Source organism: Chelonoidis abingdonii, chromosome 13 (assembly GCF_003597395.2).
Source record: "Chelonoidis abingdonii isolate Lonesome George chromosome 13, CheloAbing_2.0, whole genome shotgun sequence".
In the NCBI taxonomy this organism is placed as follows: domain Eukaryota; kingdom Metazoa; phylum Chordata; order Testudines; family Testudinidae; genus Chelonoidis; species Chelonoidis abingdonii.
Genome location: NC_133781.1, coordinates 26,379,666 through 26,394,439, shown reverse-complemented (window position 1 = coordinate 26,394,439; position 14,774 = coordinate 26,379,666). Strand labels below are relative to the sequence as shown.

The window sequence follows — 14,774 nt, the reverse complement described above, 5'->3', positions numbered from 1 at the left end:
TGTTAGAGTCCCCCGGATATAATAGGGAGGGAGTGGTCGGCAGGGCATTCTCTGGAAGGGCCTCCCACATCTGGTCCAGATTTGCTGGCTTTCAGGGCACCCGACAGTGCTTGTTTATTTCCCCTGGCCTTTGGAGAGAGGCAGGTGGATTGCAGTACAGCCCGATGTCTGGGGGCAGTATATTGTTTGTGTTCGTAGATGGCTTAAACTCATTGTATAGCTTTTCAGTTTTTGTAATTTTTACATTATCAACAGGAGGCTCAGAGCCTGTCTGTGGGCTCTTCTTTATTCTAAATCTACATAAGGAAAATACAGAAATGAATGAAAACGAGTACGGTTTGGTAGGTTGCTGTAAGTAACTGAGAGCAGCTCAGAGAAGGAAGAGGGCGAAAAGAGAGGAGTGGAACAAGAGAAAGGGGCAGAAGGAGAGATGGAACAGGAAAGAGAAAAGTGGATAGGCAGAGCAGTGGGTGTCTGGGGGAGGGATAGCTTTGCAATTTTGTGGGGGTTTTGCTAAAAAGCAAACATTTTCAATTTTGAACAGCCTCAGTTTTTCAACAAAGACCTAAACATTTTAGATGCAAATGGAAGTTTTTGAGCGAAGATTTCCATTTAGTTAAAAATCCATTTTCCGTTGATCCAACATGGATGAAACTCTTTCGAGCAGCTCTAGCAGTTTGGGGCTCTAAGCTGCGCCTCTGGGTGGTTGTCTCTGGAAGTTAATCTTCTCCATGCAAAGTGGATAGGATGCTTCCTGTTTCTATTTTTACATTTCAAAGTTTGATTGGAACTAATGCACCAGAACAATCGGCTGAAACACAAGATTTTTCCGGCATCTGAGTAGCAGCTTTTCTTGCATTTCATTTGCTGCATATCTGCATGCTGCCTTTGGAGCTTTGTCTCGAGCAACAGGGCTGTGTGTGTGCTGCTTGAATGCCCATATAAACCTCACAACGCAGAACCTTTTGTAGAGCATGTGACGGTCAGATGAGACTGGCTGGAGCCTTTCACTAATTGGTGTTTTGATTTAAGCCTAGAGGGACATTAAGCTTCTGCACTGGATAATTGTGATAATTCACTGGTTGATGGGTATTACTCAATTAATCCGTTTTACACTCATCAAGGGAAAATGGTAAATGGCCTTTGGCCGCTGAATGATATTCCTGTATAAATCCGAGCGAGGGTAGGATTTATCTCTTTGTCAGAGATGGTGCACGGCAGGTCGGGAGGGTGATTCTGAGTTGGAACGGGGCCTGTATGCATAGTGGGTTGGGAAAAAGTGGTGGTATGTTTAGTGGGTCTCTGAATTCAACCTAGTGGCTTGCCTCTGTGGTGCATTCATACACGGCAAGCCAGGGGGTGAATCTGTGATGCACTAGCTGCTGCACAGTTGTTGGCAATGCGGACCCTATGCCCACTTACTAAAAGTTCCCTTGTGCACTTTGTCATACTCCAGTTCCAAGGAGCAGTATGTCAGAGCACACGAGGAAACTTTCAAAGTGTGGCAGCAGGATCCACGTGCCCAGTGAGTGCCTGGCAAGCTAGTGCACAGTAGATTCACACTCTGGCTTGCCAGGCACTAAATCGCTGTGGAGACAAGCTGTAGGTGGCAGAGGAGAGCCAGGATGCACAGAGCATTTACAGTCGCTGGGATGGGTTTCTAGCAGAGACAGAAGCAGTGAAAGTAGAGATGCTGGGGTGGGAAATATTGTGGAAGGAAGCTAAGGGGAGCTAAGTGCAGCTGTGGGGGCGAGGCCGCTGGGATTCCTCCTTTTGTTGTCTTAAAATGCTTAGTGTGGAGTTAAGGACTGTAAAACGCTGCCAGATTGACAGCTCTGGAGGCTGATGCCCTCTCCCGACCCAAGTGACAGGTGCAGCACGGATCCTGGCAGTGCACGTTTCCCTTGCCTGCTCCAGCAATGTCCTACTGTTACTTCTAGTGGTGAAAGGGGAGACCATTCTCAATGACCTGTCCAGTCCTCAGCTTTCTCCTGAAACTCCGAACCAGGGGACTAATTACGCTGTTGACTGGTGACGTGGAGGAAGGCTTGTCCGCTGGGCACTGGACTGAGAATAGCAATTCACTTCCACAAAGCTGGAGGGAGAGATTGTGGATTTGGGGAATATGTTTGGGGCCCCACTCCAGGAGAAAGCCAAGTGACCAAGAAGGAAGTTACTTCCTAATGGTTTCATGCCTTTGGGAGGGTCCAGTTGCTGTTTCAGAATCGGTATGTTTAAATCACAACCCCCATCCCCGTGTGTAGGGTTGTGTGAATTTAGTACTCGGGAAAGCAAGGAGTGAATACTGCAGTCTAGAGCCAGGCACAGGGGGCATTGTCCTGCACACCCTAGCAAAACTCCCACCAGCCTTTGGGAGGGGATGAGGAATCATGTGTTCCATACTGTGCCCACCTTTCAATTCATCCCAGATGCAGTGCGCTCAGCTACCATGCCATGTGATGCCCCTGGCACTGCCACCCATCTTGTTTGGACCCTGCTTCCTCCTATCTAGCTGAGACCACAATGTGGAAGGGGGAGGGGCCACGACCCCTGACACCTGCTTGTGATCCTCAAATTGGGAATGGAGGAGATCCCAGAGGGCTCACTGTGCCAACCTCTTTACTGCGGTGACCCATTACCTCTTGCTGCAGGGCCTTCCTTTCCAAAGTAAGGTCACTGCCCCTGCTTCAGAAACAAACCCGTTTGTCTTGTCAGAGGCTGGGTCTCCTGCATCCCTGGCACACCCAACACTCTCACTGAAGTCAGTGCAAAGGGCATTCAGGGAGGGGAGGTTCCATCCCGAAATGTGAACTGAACACTCAGGAATACTTTCCAGGTGAATACTGCCAGGTGCTTAGGTAGGACGTTAGTGGTGTTACAACACAGACAGATTGGAGAAGAGCTTTGATTTTTTTTTCTGAAGACCAACAATGTCAATTTCATTCATGGATTTATTGCTCTAGGTAACATTTAACTTACTCTTCCCCCCTCCTTTTCTCTTTCCAACCAGTTATTTGTTTCTCCTGCGAGTGGCATGGCTGCCTACGTGCCTCTGAGGCCCTTGATCTGTTGCGCTGTAGAAGACTAGAGCATCTTAACTTCCATGAAAGCTGTCTACAAGCATTCTGCTGGGCATCCTCCTTTCCTCTCTCCTCATCCAGCTGCACTGTGTCTGTCAGAAATACCCATTCAGGATAATAAAGATCAGTGGGGGGCATAGGCGGCCATTGGAGGAGGCTCGCCCCGGCCCCTCCCCTTCTGCCCCCCCCTTCTGCCCTCCCCCTCCACTTTTTCCCCCTTCCCCCCGCAGGAGCCCAAAGCACCCACCCCACGGCCCCCAGCCCCAGCCCCTGGCGGCAGGCCCGGAGTGCCAGGCAGCAGTGCTCTGTGCTCTGGGCAGGCGAGTGGCATGGCCAGCCCCGATGCTTCGGGTGGCATGGCCAGCCCTGGTGTGCTGGGTGGCAGCGTTCCCAGTGCTGGTGCTCTGGAGCCAGCCGGGCTATTCCCAGCCCTGGTGCTCCAGGTGGTAGGGCGGCACGGCGACAGCGCCCCCAGCCCCGATGCTCCAAGCAGCACGGCCCCAGCATCCATCACCCTGAGTCCCTGCGGGAGGCAGGCCAGCCAGCCAGCCCCAGGCAGCCTGGACCCACTAGGGCAGAGCACTGGGAACTGCAGAACAGGGCCTGGCCTGCGGGCAGAGCGTAGGCGGCGCAGTGCTAGGCTGTTTGGGGAGGCACAGCCTACCCCTGCCTATGATACCGGCCGCCCATGGTGAGGGGGCCTTTTATTTAATTTAGAAGATTTTTCCTTCTGATCTAATGGAGTCAACCCACTGATGTTTCCTAAATTAACCGCAGCAGCCACCCTCATGCCTCAGCAAGTGGAATAGTTTAGCCAGCACTTGGTAAATCCCAAGGGTTCTGATTATGTCTCAGGGCTCCTCAGGAAGATAGTGAACTCCCATTATATATGAAATAGCTTCGTTGGAATAGAACTGTCTGTCCTATGGGAATGGGTAGAAGCAGATTTTCGGCCCTCCATGGCTACAGCAATTGGATCTGAAATAAAGATGACACGTAGAAATGTGAGGAATCTTTATGTGGCTTTAATAGGTGCTATTTAGCCAGCGACACCAATTCAGAACAGGAAAAGTGTGCAAACCCAGGCTGATCTTTAGCCCCTGTGTGTAGTATCCTGTCAGCTCTCACAGTACTTACAATGAACCTGATGCTGCATTGAAAGAAATAAGAGTTTTCCCATTGACTTCACCAGGCCCAGAATCCGGCCCAATATGACAGTCACAGCGAGTGCAGATTTCAACTAACAGTTTAACTGTGTGCAGAATAACAGGCTTGTTGCAAATAATGAGCCAGCAGCCGAGGCTCAAGCAGAACTCCCATTGTCTTCAAGTATTCCAGTACTAATCAGGTGATACCATTGGAGCTTTACATTCTGAGCCTGATTCCTTGCATGCTGGAGCTACCCACAGGAGTTTTGCCTGTACACAGACGACAGGAGCGATGCCCCTGTTTTTAATAAGCTCTCTCCTTACCTGTCTTTCTCTAGCACGTGCTAGTTAACAGTCCCTTCCATCTAAGCAAGGCAATTCTGTCCTCTATCAAATGCAAAGTCCTCCAAATGCAGATTAAGACCGTTGGATCCCATGTGTGTAAAGATCTTATTGTACTCTGAGGGGTTGTGTTTTCCCCTTGTATAAGCCTTACTCACTCACATCATGTCCTGCATGTATCTAGTGGGGAATCACTCTCATTGGTGCAGAAATTGTTTTTGCTTTTCCTATTAGCTTGTTTGTTTCAGCTGAGGTCACTTTCACGGCAGCAGGTCAGATCTATTCAGGATATTTCCAGTGGATGTCTCTGAAAAAGACCTTCTCCTGCTTGTGTCATGTAGGTTAGATCTGTGTTAGTACCACGCGGGATAGGTTTGTGTTAGCGTCACACAGGCTGGATTTGTGTTAGCATGGTGCATGCTGGATGCTCTGCTGCATATCCTACTCTTGTCGCTGAGGTGGTGAGTATATCCAGTGGTGAGCTGGAGCCGGTTGTTAAATTTAGAAGCCCTTTTAGAACCGGTTGTCCCATGAGGGACAACTGGTTCAAAAAGGGCTTTTAAATTTAACAAAAGCCCCAGCAGCTCCCTGCCCTTCCCCTGGCCCCAGCTCACCTCACTCCACCTCTGCCTCCTTTCCTGAAAGCTCCCCCGGGGTTCTCCTTCCCCTCCATGGCTTCCTGGGAATCAGCTAGTCGCGCGGGAAGCCTGGGAGGGCTGAGAAGGAAGAAGCAGCTTCCTGCAGGTGAGCTGGGGCAGGGGCGCAAGGAGGGCTCCAGGCGCCGCATGGCTCCGGCCTGGCCCCTGACCCCGACCTCGGCCGGCCAGGTGGCGCGGCTCCGGTCCGGTCCCGACCTCGGACCGGCCGGTGCCCGGAGCGCTTCTGGGCCTGTCCCGAACCTGGTTTGGCTGTGGCGGTGCGGATTCCGGCCAGGCCCCTGGGCTGATCGAGCTGGAGGCACAGCCTCCTGGGTGCGGACACCCGGTCCCCGGTCAGCTTGGGCCGCCCAAACTCTGGCCCGTCGCCGAGCCCCCACTGGTCCAAACCCCGACAAAGCGGCCCGCTACGTGCCCCGACCTCCAACAGCGCGGTACTAGGGGGCGGGAGCAGAAGAGGGGTGTTGGATAGAGGGCAGGGAGTTGGGTGTGGATTAATGTCAGGGTGGGTTCAGAGGGGAACAGAGGGATTGATGGGGGCAAGGGTCCCGGGGGCGGCAGTCAGGAGGTGCAGGGGTTGTGGGGGCGGTGGGGGCGGGCAAGGCAGGGTTCCAGGAGGTCCTCAGGATGAGAGGGGGGGTTTGGATGGGGCAGCAGGGGGCAGTCAGGGGACAGGGAAGGGGGCTAGATGGTGCAGGGGTCCGGAGGGGGCTGTCAAGGAACGTAGGGGGTTGGATGGGGCAGGAGTCCCTGGGGGGTGGGGGGGCATGACCTCATGGGGTGAGGAGGAGGGAACCGGTTGTTAATATTTTGGCAGCTCATCACTGAGTATATCCTGTCAGAAACAGCTGGTTGTGCACATTTTCTCCCTCCATATGTGTAAAAGGGTGCTTGTGTGCAGCTGGAGAATGGTAGCTCTCTGATCATAGCAAGCAAACATGGCACTGGTGGTCTGAGGGGAGTATGCAGAAGTCAGGAGAAAGCAGAAGGAATGAATTCTTTTTTGGGGAGGTGGGTCAGAGGTGTCCAGCACCTGGCCCCTGGATTGGATCTGATGTGCTGGACATATTTCTGTGACCCCCACACAGCATGTACAGATTCTGAATAATCTAAGCTTTTGTTTAAAAAAGAAGCATCTAATCCTCATATCTGCAAATTTAACTTTCCAAATGGTATTACTACAGCTCATCAAAATTGCTGCCAAATCTTTAAATTAAGGGCGCAATCCTTCAGCCCTTTTCCAGGCAAAATTCCTGTGAAGTGCAGTGGAAGTTTTGCCTCAGTACAGATGCAGCTGCCAAGGTCAAGGCTGAGGTTCACTGGCGAGACTGGGGGGGAGAGAGGGACTTGTGCTGGTCTTGTTGTCCATCCTGTACTAGCTCAGTGAACAAAGGCCTTGGGGCTCTAGGGCTGCCAAACCAGCACTTTTCGCAAGTGTTCGCCTCCCACAAAGCAATCCATGGCACTGATTCTCCCACAGCGTTAATTAGATGGGATAGTTCTGGGCTGCAGCTCCCAAGATCACACATGGCAGGTTAGCTGCATGACTTTAATGGGAGACTCGGGGCTAAAAAGCCTACGCAAGGTTTTAGAGGCTTGCCTGGAAGATCCCTGACTTTACCTGCCTTTCCTTCTCTCTCTTCCAGTTTATTCAAGACAAAATAACTGTGCTGCGCTTCAAAGGAAGCTGAGTGAATAAACACCCAGCAGTTAATTTCTTGCCTTGAGTTGCTCGTTTGGTTGTGGATGACATATAACATAGTCTGAGCTATTCAAATCACAGTTTAACCACCTTTCCACCGCAGATATTATTTCTGAGGCTTTTTAATTGGTATGTTTGTATTTTGCAATGTGTTGGTTCCTGTCTCCTTTAACTAGTATTGAATGATCTAATCAGTGTCTGCTAAATGAATCTATTTTAGCTCCATTAGAATAACCCTGTAATTGAATACACATAGGCTGTGATGGAGTAGGGGGCACTATACGATACATACATCTAACGGAACCACATATGGTCTGTAGATGCACTTAGCATTAGAATCATAGAATCATAAAAGATAAGCGTTGGAAGGGACCTCAGGAGGTCATCTAGTCCAATCCTCTGCTCAAAGCGGGACCATCCCCACCTAAATCATCCCAGCCAGGGCTTCGTCAAGCCTGACCTTAAAAACCTGTAAGGATGGAGATTCTACCACCTCCCCAGGTAACCCATTCCAGTGCTTCATCACCTCTTAGTGAAACTGTGTTTCCTAATATCCAACCTAGACCTCTCCCACTGCAACTTAAGACCATTGCTCCTTGTTCTGTCATCTGCCCCCACTGAAAACAGTCGACATCCATCCTCTTTGGAACCCCCCTTCAGGTAGTTGAAGGCTGCTATCAAATCCACCTTCATTCTTCTTTTCTGCAGACTAAATAAGAATTGATAATACCCTGATTAGATGAGCTGCTTGGATGCTAGTCTGTATTTGTTTTCAATTGTAATGAGGGTTAAATGGGAGAAAGGTGCCCAACAGGGAGTCCTGTAACTGCATTTTCTTCTTTTAAAGAATAGTTTTGAGTACCCACCCAACTTTAATGCTTTTACTTCGTTGTTTTACAGAAAAAAACCATTGATGTTTATAGAAGAGAGGTAATTTGACCTTCGCTTCTTTGCAAATATTAGGTGTTTGTCTATTATTATTGTTGGAATTTGTGCTGCATTAGTGCCCAAAGATAGGTGCTTCTCATACACACAGATCAACGTTTTTCCTGCCTCCAAAAGCTTTCAGTCTAATGCATTTCCAGGAAATGTTCCGGCATTGCACTGACATCATTGTGAGCAGTGGCGGGAAAGCTCTCAGCGCGTAAAAGCACTCCCACCGTTGCTGAATGCTGATGGAGCTGTACCAGTGACAGAGCCGTGATAAGAAATATCCCCAAAGTTGCTAGCATAGAGACAACCAAGTAGCAATGATAATCGCACACCTAAATCCTCCAGAGCATCTGTAGGTAATCAGACTCATTGTGCAGACAGAAGTGCCATTGTAGCTATTATTCCATTGTTATAGAGCCTGGGGAACTCCAGCTAATTACTTGCACATTATAGAACATTCTCGAGACATTTGAAAAAACTAATGAAAATAACTGTGGTGATAAAATAATCCAGTGACTCTGGGACTCCGTGGACACCCACTTGTTAGGGATGATGCAGAAACTGTTGTAATTGTCCTACTATCTTGCAGAAGGGATGAAGTAGATGATAACCAGCTTTCACCCAAATGACTGCAATTCTGTTAACTACAAAACATACCTGTGCTTCTTAGATCATGTACTATCAGCAAGTCATCATGAAGTCCACAGTGAAGTCTTCTGTCTCCCTTGGAGGGTAAGTTCTGATTCCCTTATGCCCATACATTAATTAGTCTTAAATTCTCTTCCGTTAATGAGATGATTAACCTATTTACTCTGACAGCTGGTGACTCACTAGGCCCGTTAATTGCATGGCCTCACACAGTGTTCTTTAGACACAGTGTCTCAAGGCTGTGTAATAACTGGATTGGAAACTGGTGGTAAAACCAAGGTCACTCATAAAGCAGAGAATGCTCTGAGTCCCAATCCTGGCATGAAGGCTCAGTTCTGCAATGGGAGCTTAGCCATAAACTGAAATGGGAACAGGGTCAGGTCTTTCGTTAAGATTCTAGTTATAACCAATAGGAACTTTGACTAAGCAGGGACTGAGGATAGGTACCCTATCATATTCATCATTACCACCACCATCGTTTTGACAGGAAGTCAGTATCATGACTAGTGAGGCTGAAGGGCCGTGAAGGTAACCCAGGTTCTGGGTTAAAAGGAAAGGATTATTTGGGAAAACAGAGTGGAACAAAGCCCTATCAATAAAGAAAACTCTCTGGTTTCTGCAGTGGAAAGCACCAGAACTACCAGTATGTTAGATAATGTGTCTGGTGGTGGAAGTTGTACAGTATCAGAGTGCAACAGCTGCTTTTCACCATCAGCTGGGTGTCAGCATTCTAGTTCCCAATCTGAGTGTTCTGCAGAATGCAGTGAATAAAGTCACTTGGGGGCACATCTACACTGCCCAAGCCTCCCAGCCTGGGCCCACAGACTGGGGGTTGCGGGGCTCATACTGCTGCTCTCTAAATAGTTGTGTGGACAGCACTTAAGAGGCTAAGGCTGGAGCTCGGGCTTTGAAGCCTAAGGAGGGGAATGGGCTTCATAGCCTGAGCCATGACGTCTACACAGCTTTTTTCAGCGTGGTAGCATGAGCCCCCAGAGCCTGAGTCTTTTGACTTGGCGCTGTGGACAGTGTAAAGAGATCCTGGTTGTCTCACATTGTTAAAGTTGGTGGCTGAAAGCTACTTCTCATGGTAGGCCGAGTGATGGACTGTCCTCACTCTCCATTGGGGTCTTTCCCAAACGGATCCCTGGTCATGCCCATTACCTGCCGTGCTCTCAGAACAGAAAGGCTCTTGGGATGGGAGACCAACGAATTACAAAGCACGTTTACCAAGCACTGCTGTTACATGACCTGGGTGCTGGAAGTTTAGATGGCATAAGATTGCCAGTGATAGACTCTGACTGACCATCCAGCCAGACCGTCATAAGGACTAGCTAGATTTGATGTGGGTAGTGCTTGATTGGCAAAGAGGTCACATCCCTTTGGCATTTACCATGGAGATGATGATGCCCAACCTCAGACATAGGTCACTTATTTTCTTGCAGAGGTTTGTATGTACTGAACAGTTACGTTGGAGTCCAGTCCAGGTACATCAAGCCCTGCCAGCTGTTTTGCATATAGTGCCACCCTCTCTTGAGATTTTAGTGCAAGTCTTGTGAAATTTGGTGTTTTGTCTTAAAGCTCCAGCTCTTGGAATCATGTGATGACATCAGGCTATCCCTGTTTTCATTTAACAACCCTCCCCCCCAAGTTTCTGTCCCTCATTATGGAGGAAACCTGCGAATGTGACCTCTAGAGGCTCAAACCCCAGAAGGCAACTCCCTTTCCCCCCAAAATGTATTACAGGATATTTAAATATTCATGAGTTTAAACCAATCTCATGTTGTGGGGTAGGGGCTCGTCACTCAGTAATTTTGAGTGCTTGGGATTGCCAATGCTGGGACAGGGACAGTTATGGACCTGGGAGATTCATCCATTTTAAGGAGAGACATGACCATTTTTGATCATCCAGTCTGACCTTCTGCCTAACACAGATCAGAGAATCAAACAACCCAAAGTGCAAGGGGACGGTGATGTGTCATAGCGGGATGGTATTTGGAATTGCACACAGACAAGTCCTGCCTTCTCCTGGAGGTGTGGAGAGCATTCAGGCCCTGGGACTGGTGAAGCCCTGAGGATTTGGGAGGCTATGCACCTCTTACCCAGCCGTGCGTGGCTATGGAGGAAGACAGGGAAGGACAGCAGGGTCTCGGAGCCCAAGCCCCACGACCTTCACATGTGAAAGCCACAATTCCTATCACTGGGCTGAAGCAATCTCCATGCATTGGCTGTGCAGCTGCTCCATGCCCTCTGGGGAGGATTCCTCCCCTCCCCTCTCCACCCTACAATCCACCTGGTACTGAGCCATGTTACCTGGGAGTGGATTCCCCAGGTGGGTGTGAAATGGTCACATTCCTGAGGAAGGCCTGGGAGGGCCAGTGGTTATAACGGGGGAAAGGAGTCAGGAGTTTTTGTTGTGTGCTTGCCTCTGCTTCTGTCTCCCCTCTGTGGCCTTGGGCAGGTCACATACACCGCTCTGTGCCTCAGTTTCCCAGTCTGTGAACTTGCCTACCTCCATGGAGTGCTGTGATGCTTAATTAGCTAACATTTGCTGATGAAACTTTTCATGCAAGAGTGACTAGTGCTATCTCTATACTGGGTCAAAACCAGTCCCTAGAGCCAAGCTTCCTTCAGCTTTGAGGAAATGTGGACCTTGAGCCAATCATAGAGATTGAGCCTGACTCTAATCCTTATTGGTTAGGGCAGGATCAGTCTCCAGACAGTATGCACACATTACAGTGCTTTATTGATCCTGGAGGAGCTGGAGATGCACTGTCACCTGAGCTGATGGGTTCAGATTTGCAGCTCGATTAGAATATATGGCTTGAATTGAAAGATGCGAGCGCAGAATGCCTTGGCATTTCCACTGAGAAGATAGTATCAAGTCTGCTGGTGTCAAACCCACAATATGCTTTGTGCAGCAGCCTTGTATGGTTATAGGATCTATGCCAAGGTATCTGTTAGCATCACTGCTGTGGACAGCACGCACCCAGCTTTGAACATGTGAGAGCAGCGTAGCCTGGGATGAATTTTAAACACAGAAACTCGATGAATTTTTCAAAAGTGAAGAAGGGGGAAAAAACTTTCACAGCGTGTTAATGAAATTGTTTGTAATTACAAGTCTGGCCGGCCCCTGAACTGGAGGTGGGACATTAAATATTTCTCTGCTTTGCTCCTACTAGAACAGAAGAGACTTTGGCTTCATACATAAAGCAGCTCAAAGTGCTCTGCAGAGTGATGAGCTATACAGTGGAGAGGAACACGATAGCCAGCTGGGGCATGCTCAGCCATGTCCCATCTACCCAGGGTTCACTGAGACAGGCTGCTGGACAGAACAGCCCCTGGGAGGGAACCCATTGCAGCAAAATTAAAAAGATACCATTTTTGTAAGGAAGCTGCTCAAGGTTGTTCTTGAAGTTGTCCTCGAAGTCCATCAGTCAGGTTGTCTGGATCCCAGTTCAGGTTCCGGCAACATCCATTTTCCTTTCTGTCTGCTCCCTTCCTCTCATAGCAAAGCAGCAACCATACTGTGAGGGAATCTGAGCTCCTGATTCCTGGGTTCTGTTCCTCGCTCTGCTTCTGAAGTCACTGTGTGACCTCGGGTGCGTCTTAAGTTCAGCTCCCAAACACTGGGACTCCCCCAAGATCACTGGCCACTTTTGAAAGACAACATACAGGCCTGCATTTGGGGCCTGTTTTTGTGGTGTGTTGTGGCTGGATGGGAAGAGATTCATTGTTCTTATTAATTATTATTCGCATTGCATTAGTACCCAGAAGTCCTATTCAGGATCCGGGCCCCATTATACATGCACTTAGGAAGAGGTCCAAGCCCTGTGTAATAATTTATAAATATGTTGGTTGAAGTGCTGCCTGCACCGATGATCTTGGTTTCATCTGAATTATTTTCAGGCTTGTGAAGTACAGTGAACAGTTCCTCTCCAATGATCCCATCATGTCTGGATGCCTCCCCAGCAATCCCTGGATAACTGATAACTCTGAGTTCTGGGAGCTCAATGCAAAGCTGTATGTATTTACTCTCCCACCAGCTTGTGGCTTACAAAGCCTTTACGCTGCGGGATATTGGAAAAAAAAAAGAAGCATTGACCTACTCATGATATCCACTCTCCTGTGATAAGTGGTGATGCTTTCCTATTCTTCACATGTGAGGTAGCTTGACAGTGGAAAGGTCAGTGGTCCCTGGGCAGTGTTGACGTCTGTACTTGCAGTATCATCTGCCTTCTCTTTAAGCGTAGTCTTCCTTAATGGCATGGGAGTTCATAAATTCATACCATGCCTCTGGGCCTAATTCTGATCTTGGATGAGTGTGAGGGGCTCCCATTCACCCGAGAGCAGAATGTGGCCAGTTATAAGCAAGGGAGCAGCCTTAGCTAAGTTATAGGTGTGGACCCCAGTCCTGAGATCCTGGGCAGGCAAAATTTCACCAGGAGATTTCCCTGCCTAAGGACTGAAGCATCAGCCCCATACAGTGCGTCGCCTGACGGATCTATTCCACTGCAAGTGCACACATGAACTGGTCAGTTAGACTGAGTACACCGCTGTGTTGTGTTGCTGACGGGCTGCAATGATGATATTTTATATTGGATTCTAACCTCATACCAATGTAAATCAGCAGTAGCAAGCCAATGGTGTGGCACCAGTACAGAACTGGTGTAAATCAGAGCAGAATTGTACCCTCTTGACTGTCATTCCTGACCCCACTGTGCAGCAGGTTGTTTAATTGCCACTTACCTAGTGGGCTGACCTCAGGAGCTCATTACAGCAGACCAGAAAGCAGACAGCCCTGGGGAATCTCTTGGCACTGCAGCGAAGGGTGTTCTGTTTTTAATTAATATGCCGAATCCTGCAGTGAACTGACTCCAGAGGGAAATGGTGGTGTTTGTGCTCAAACCTTTGCAGAGTGGAAATCCCTACCAGGATGCGCGTGGAGCGATGGGCCTTTAATTTTAACGAGCTGATGAGGGACCCGAAAGGCCGGCAGAACTTCCAGCTGTTCCTGAAGAAAGAATTCAGTGGTGGGTCTGTGTTCCTGTCCCTCTCTCATCACCCTCTCAGCATCGCTACAGCATATTTACTACACACCGTGGCAGCTGACGGGGTCTTTTTAAAAAGCCATTACCTTATAATAGGGGCAGTGATCTGAGACAAAAATGGGAAGTCTTAAGAAGAAGTGACGTTGATGGCTGGGGAGACAGGCTGTGGAGTCAGTGCATGCAATACCATCTAGTGGCAGAGGACATAAAATGCAATGGCAAAGAACCCACTCTGCAAAGTGAGGTGGTTTGTTGACAGAGCACCAACAAATCAACTGATGCTAATAAGAAATTGCACGTCAGTTTTATATGCACTTAGGGTGAAATTCATCCGTGTGCAGAGAGCCATCAAAAAGCCTACACCAAACAGAAGGCCTCAGCCTGTCATAATAGGAGAGTTTCAGGTGCATGGCCAGCAAATATTGAATCAAGTGAATTCAATTGAGGGTTTTTATTTCACTCAGCCATCATTTTCTTTGTCCCTCTCCCACCCTTGTCACTGCTCCCTCATTATTCAGGAGAGAACCTAGGTTTCTGGGAAGCCTGTGAGGACCTGAAGTATGGAGACCAATCCAAGGTCAAAGAAAAAGCCGAAGAAATTTACAAGTGAGTGTTAGGACGCCTTGGTTTTCAGTCCATCTTCCTGATGTGTTGCCATCCCTATCCCTGTCTTGTGTTGCTCTCCTCTAGGAAAAGTGTATTGCTGAGTATCTGCCAGGATTTCCTTTGGGAGCTGGCATGAAGCTCGCATTGTGGGGTAGTCCTGCTGTAGGAAGGAAGCCCCTTTAGATAAAGAAAACAAACATTTTATTATAAAGCAACTTTCCCCCTCCCCTATCCACCCAATGATTCATACAAAGGAGAGGGTTAGTCTTGCTGGGAGACAAAAGCGCTGGGTTCTGCCTCAGTCTTATTCTGTGATGCTCAGCTTCCTCTCTCCGGTCGGGAGAATGGGGATGGTATTATGTCTGTACTTCTCATTAGTGTTATAAGGCTTCATTCATTAATATTTGTGAAGGCACTTGGAGCTTTCCAAATGAGAGGCTAACCCAAAGCCCAGGACCGGTGCTAGGGTTTTGAGCACCCTAGGCGGATGGCAATTTCGCCGCCCTGTGCGCTGGTCCCGCGGCTCCGGTGGAGCTACCGCAGTGGTGCCTGCGGGCGGTCCACCAGAGCCGCGCGAGCAGCCGACCGTCTGCAGGCACCACTGCGGCAGC

General features: G+C 49.0%; 1 protein-coding gene across 1 annotated transcript in view; it reads left to right on the top strand.

The window, feature by feature from the left end:
- RGS9 (regulator of G protein signaling 9) overlaps window positions 1-14,774 on the top strand; it is a 69,318-nt gene that overhangs the window by 28,994 nt on the left and 25,550 nt on the right. The window contains exons 10-14 of the mRNA XM_032776366.1: window positions 7,829-7,858; window positions 8,532-8,593; window positions 12,416-12,529; window positions 13,424-13,539; window positions 14,076-14,163. Coding sequence (XP_032632257.1) covers window positions 7,829-7,858; window positions 8,532-8,593; window positions 12,416-12,529; window positions 13,424-13,539; window positions 14,076-14,163 — 410 coding nt within the window. The remainder of the gene's footprint in view (window positions 1-7,828; window positions 7,859-8,531; window positions 8,594-12,415; window positions 12,530-13,423; window positions 13,540-14,075; window positions 14,164-14,774) is intronic.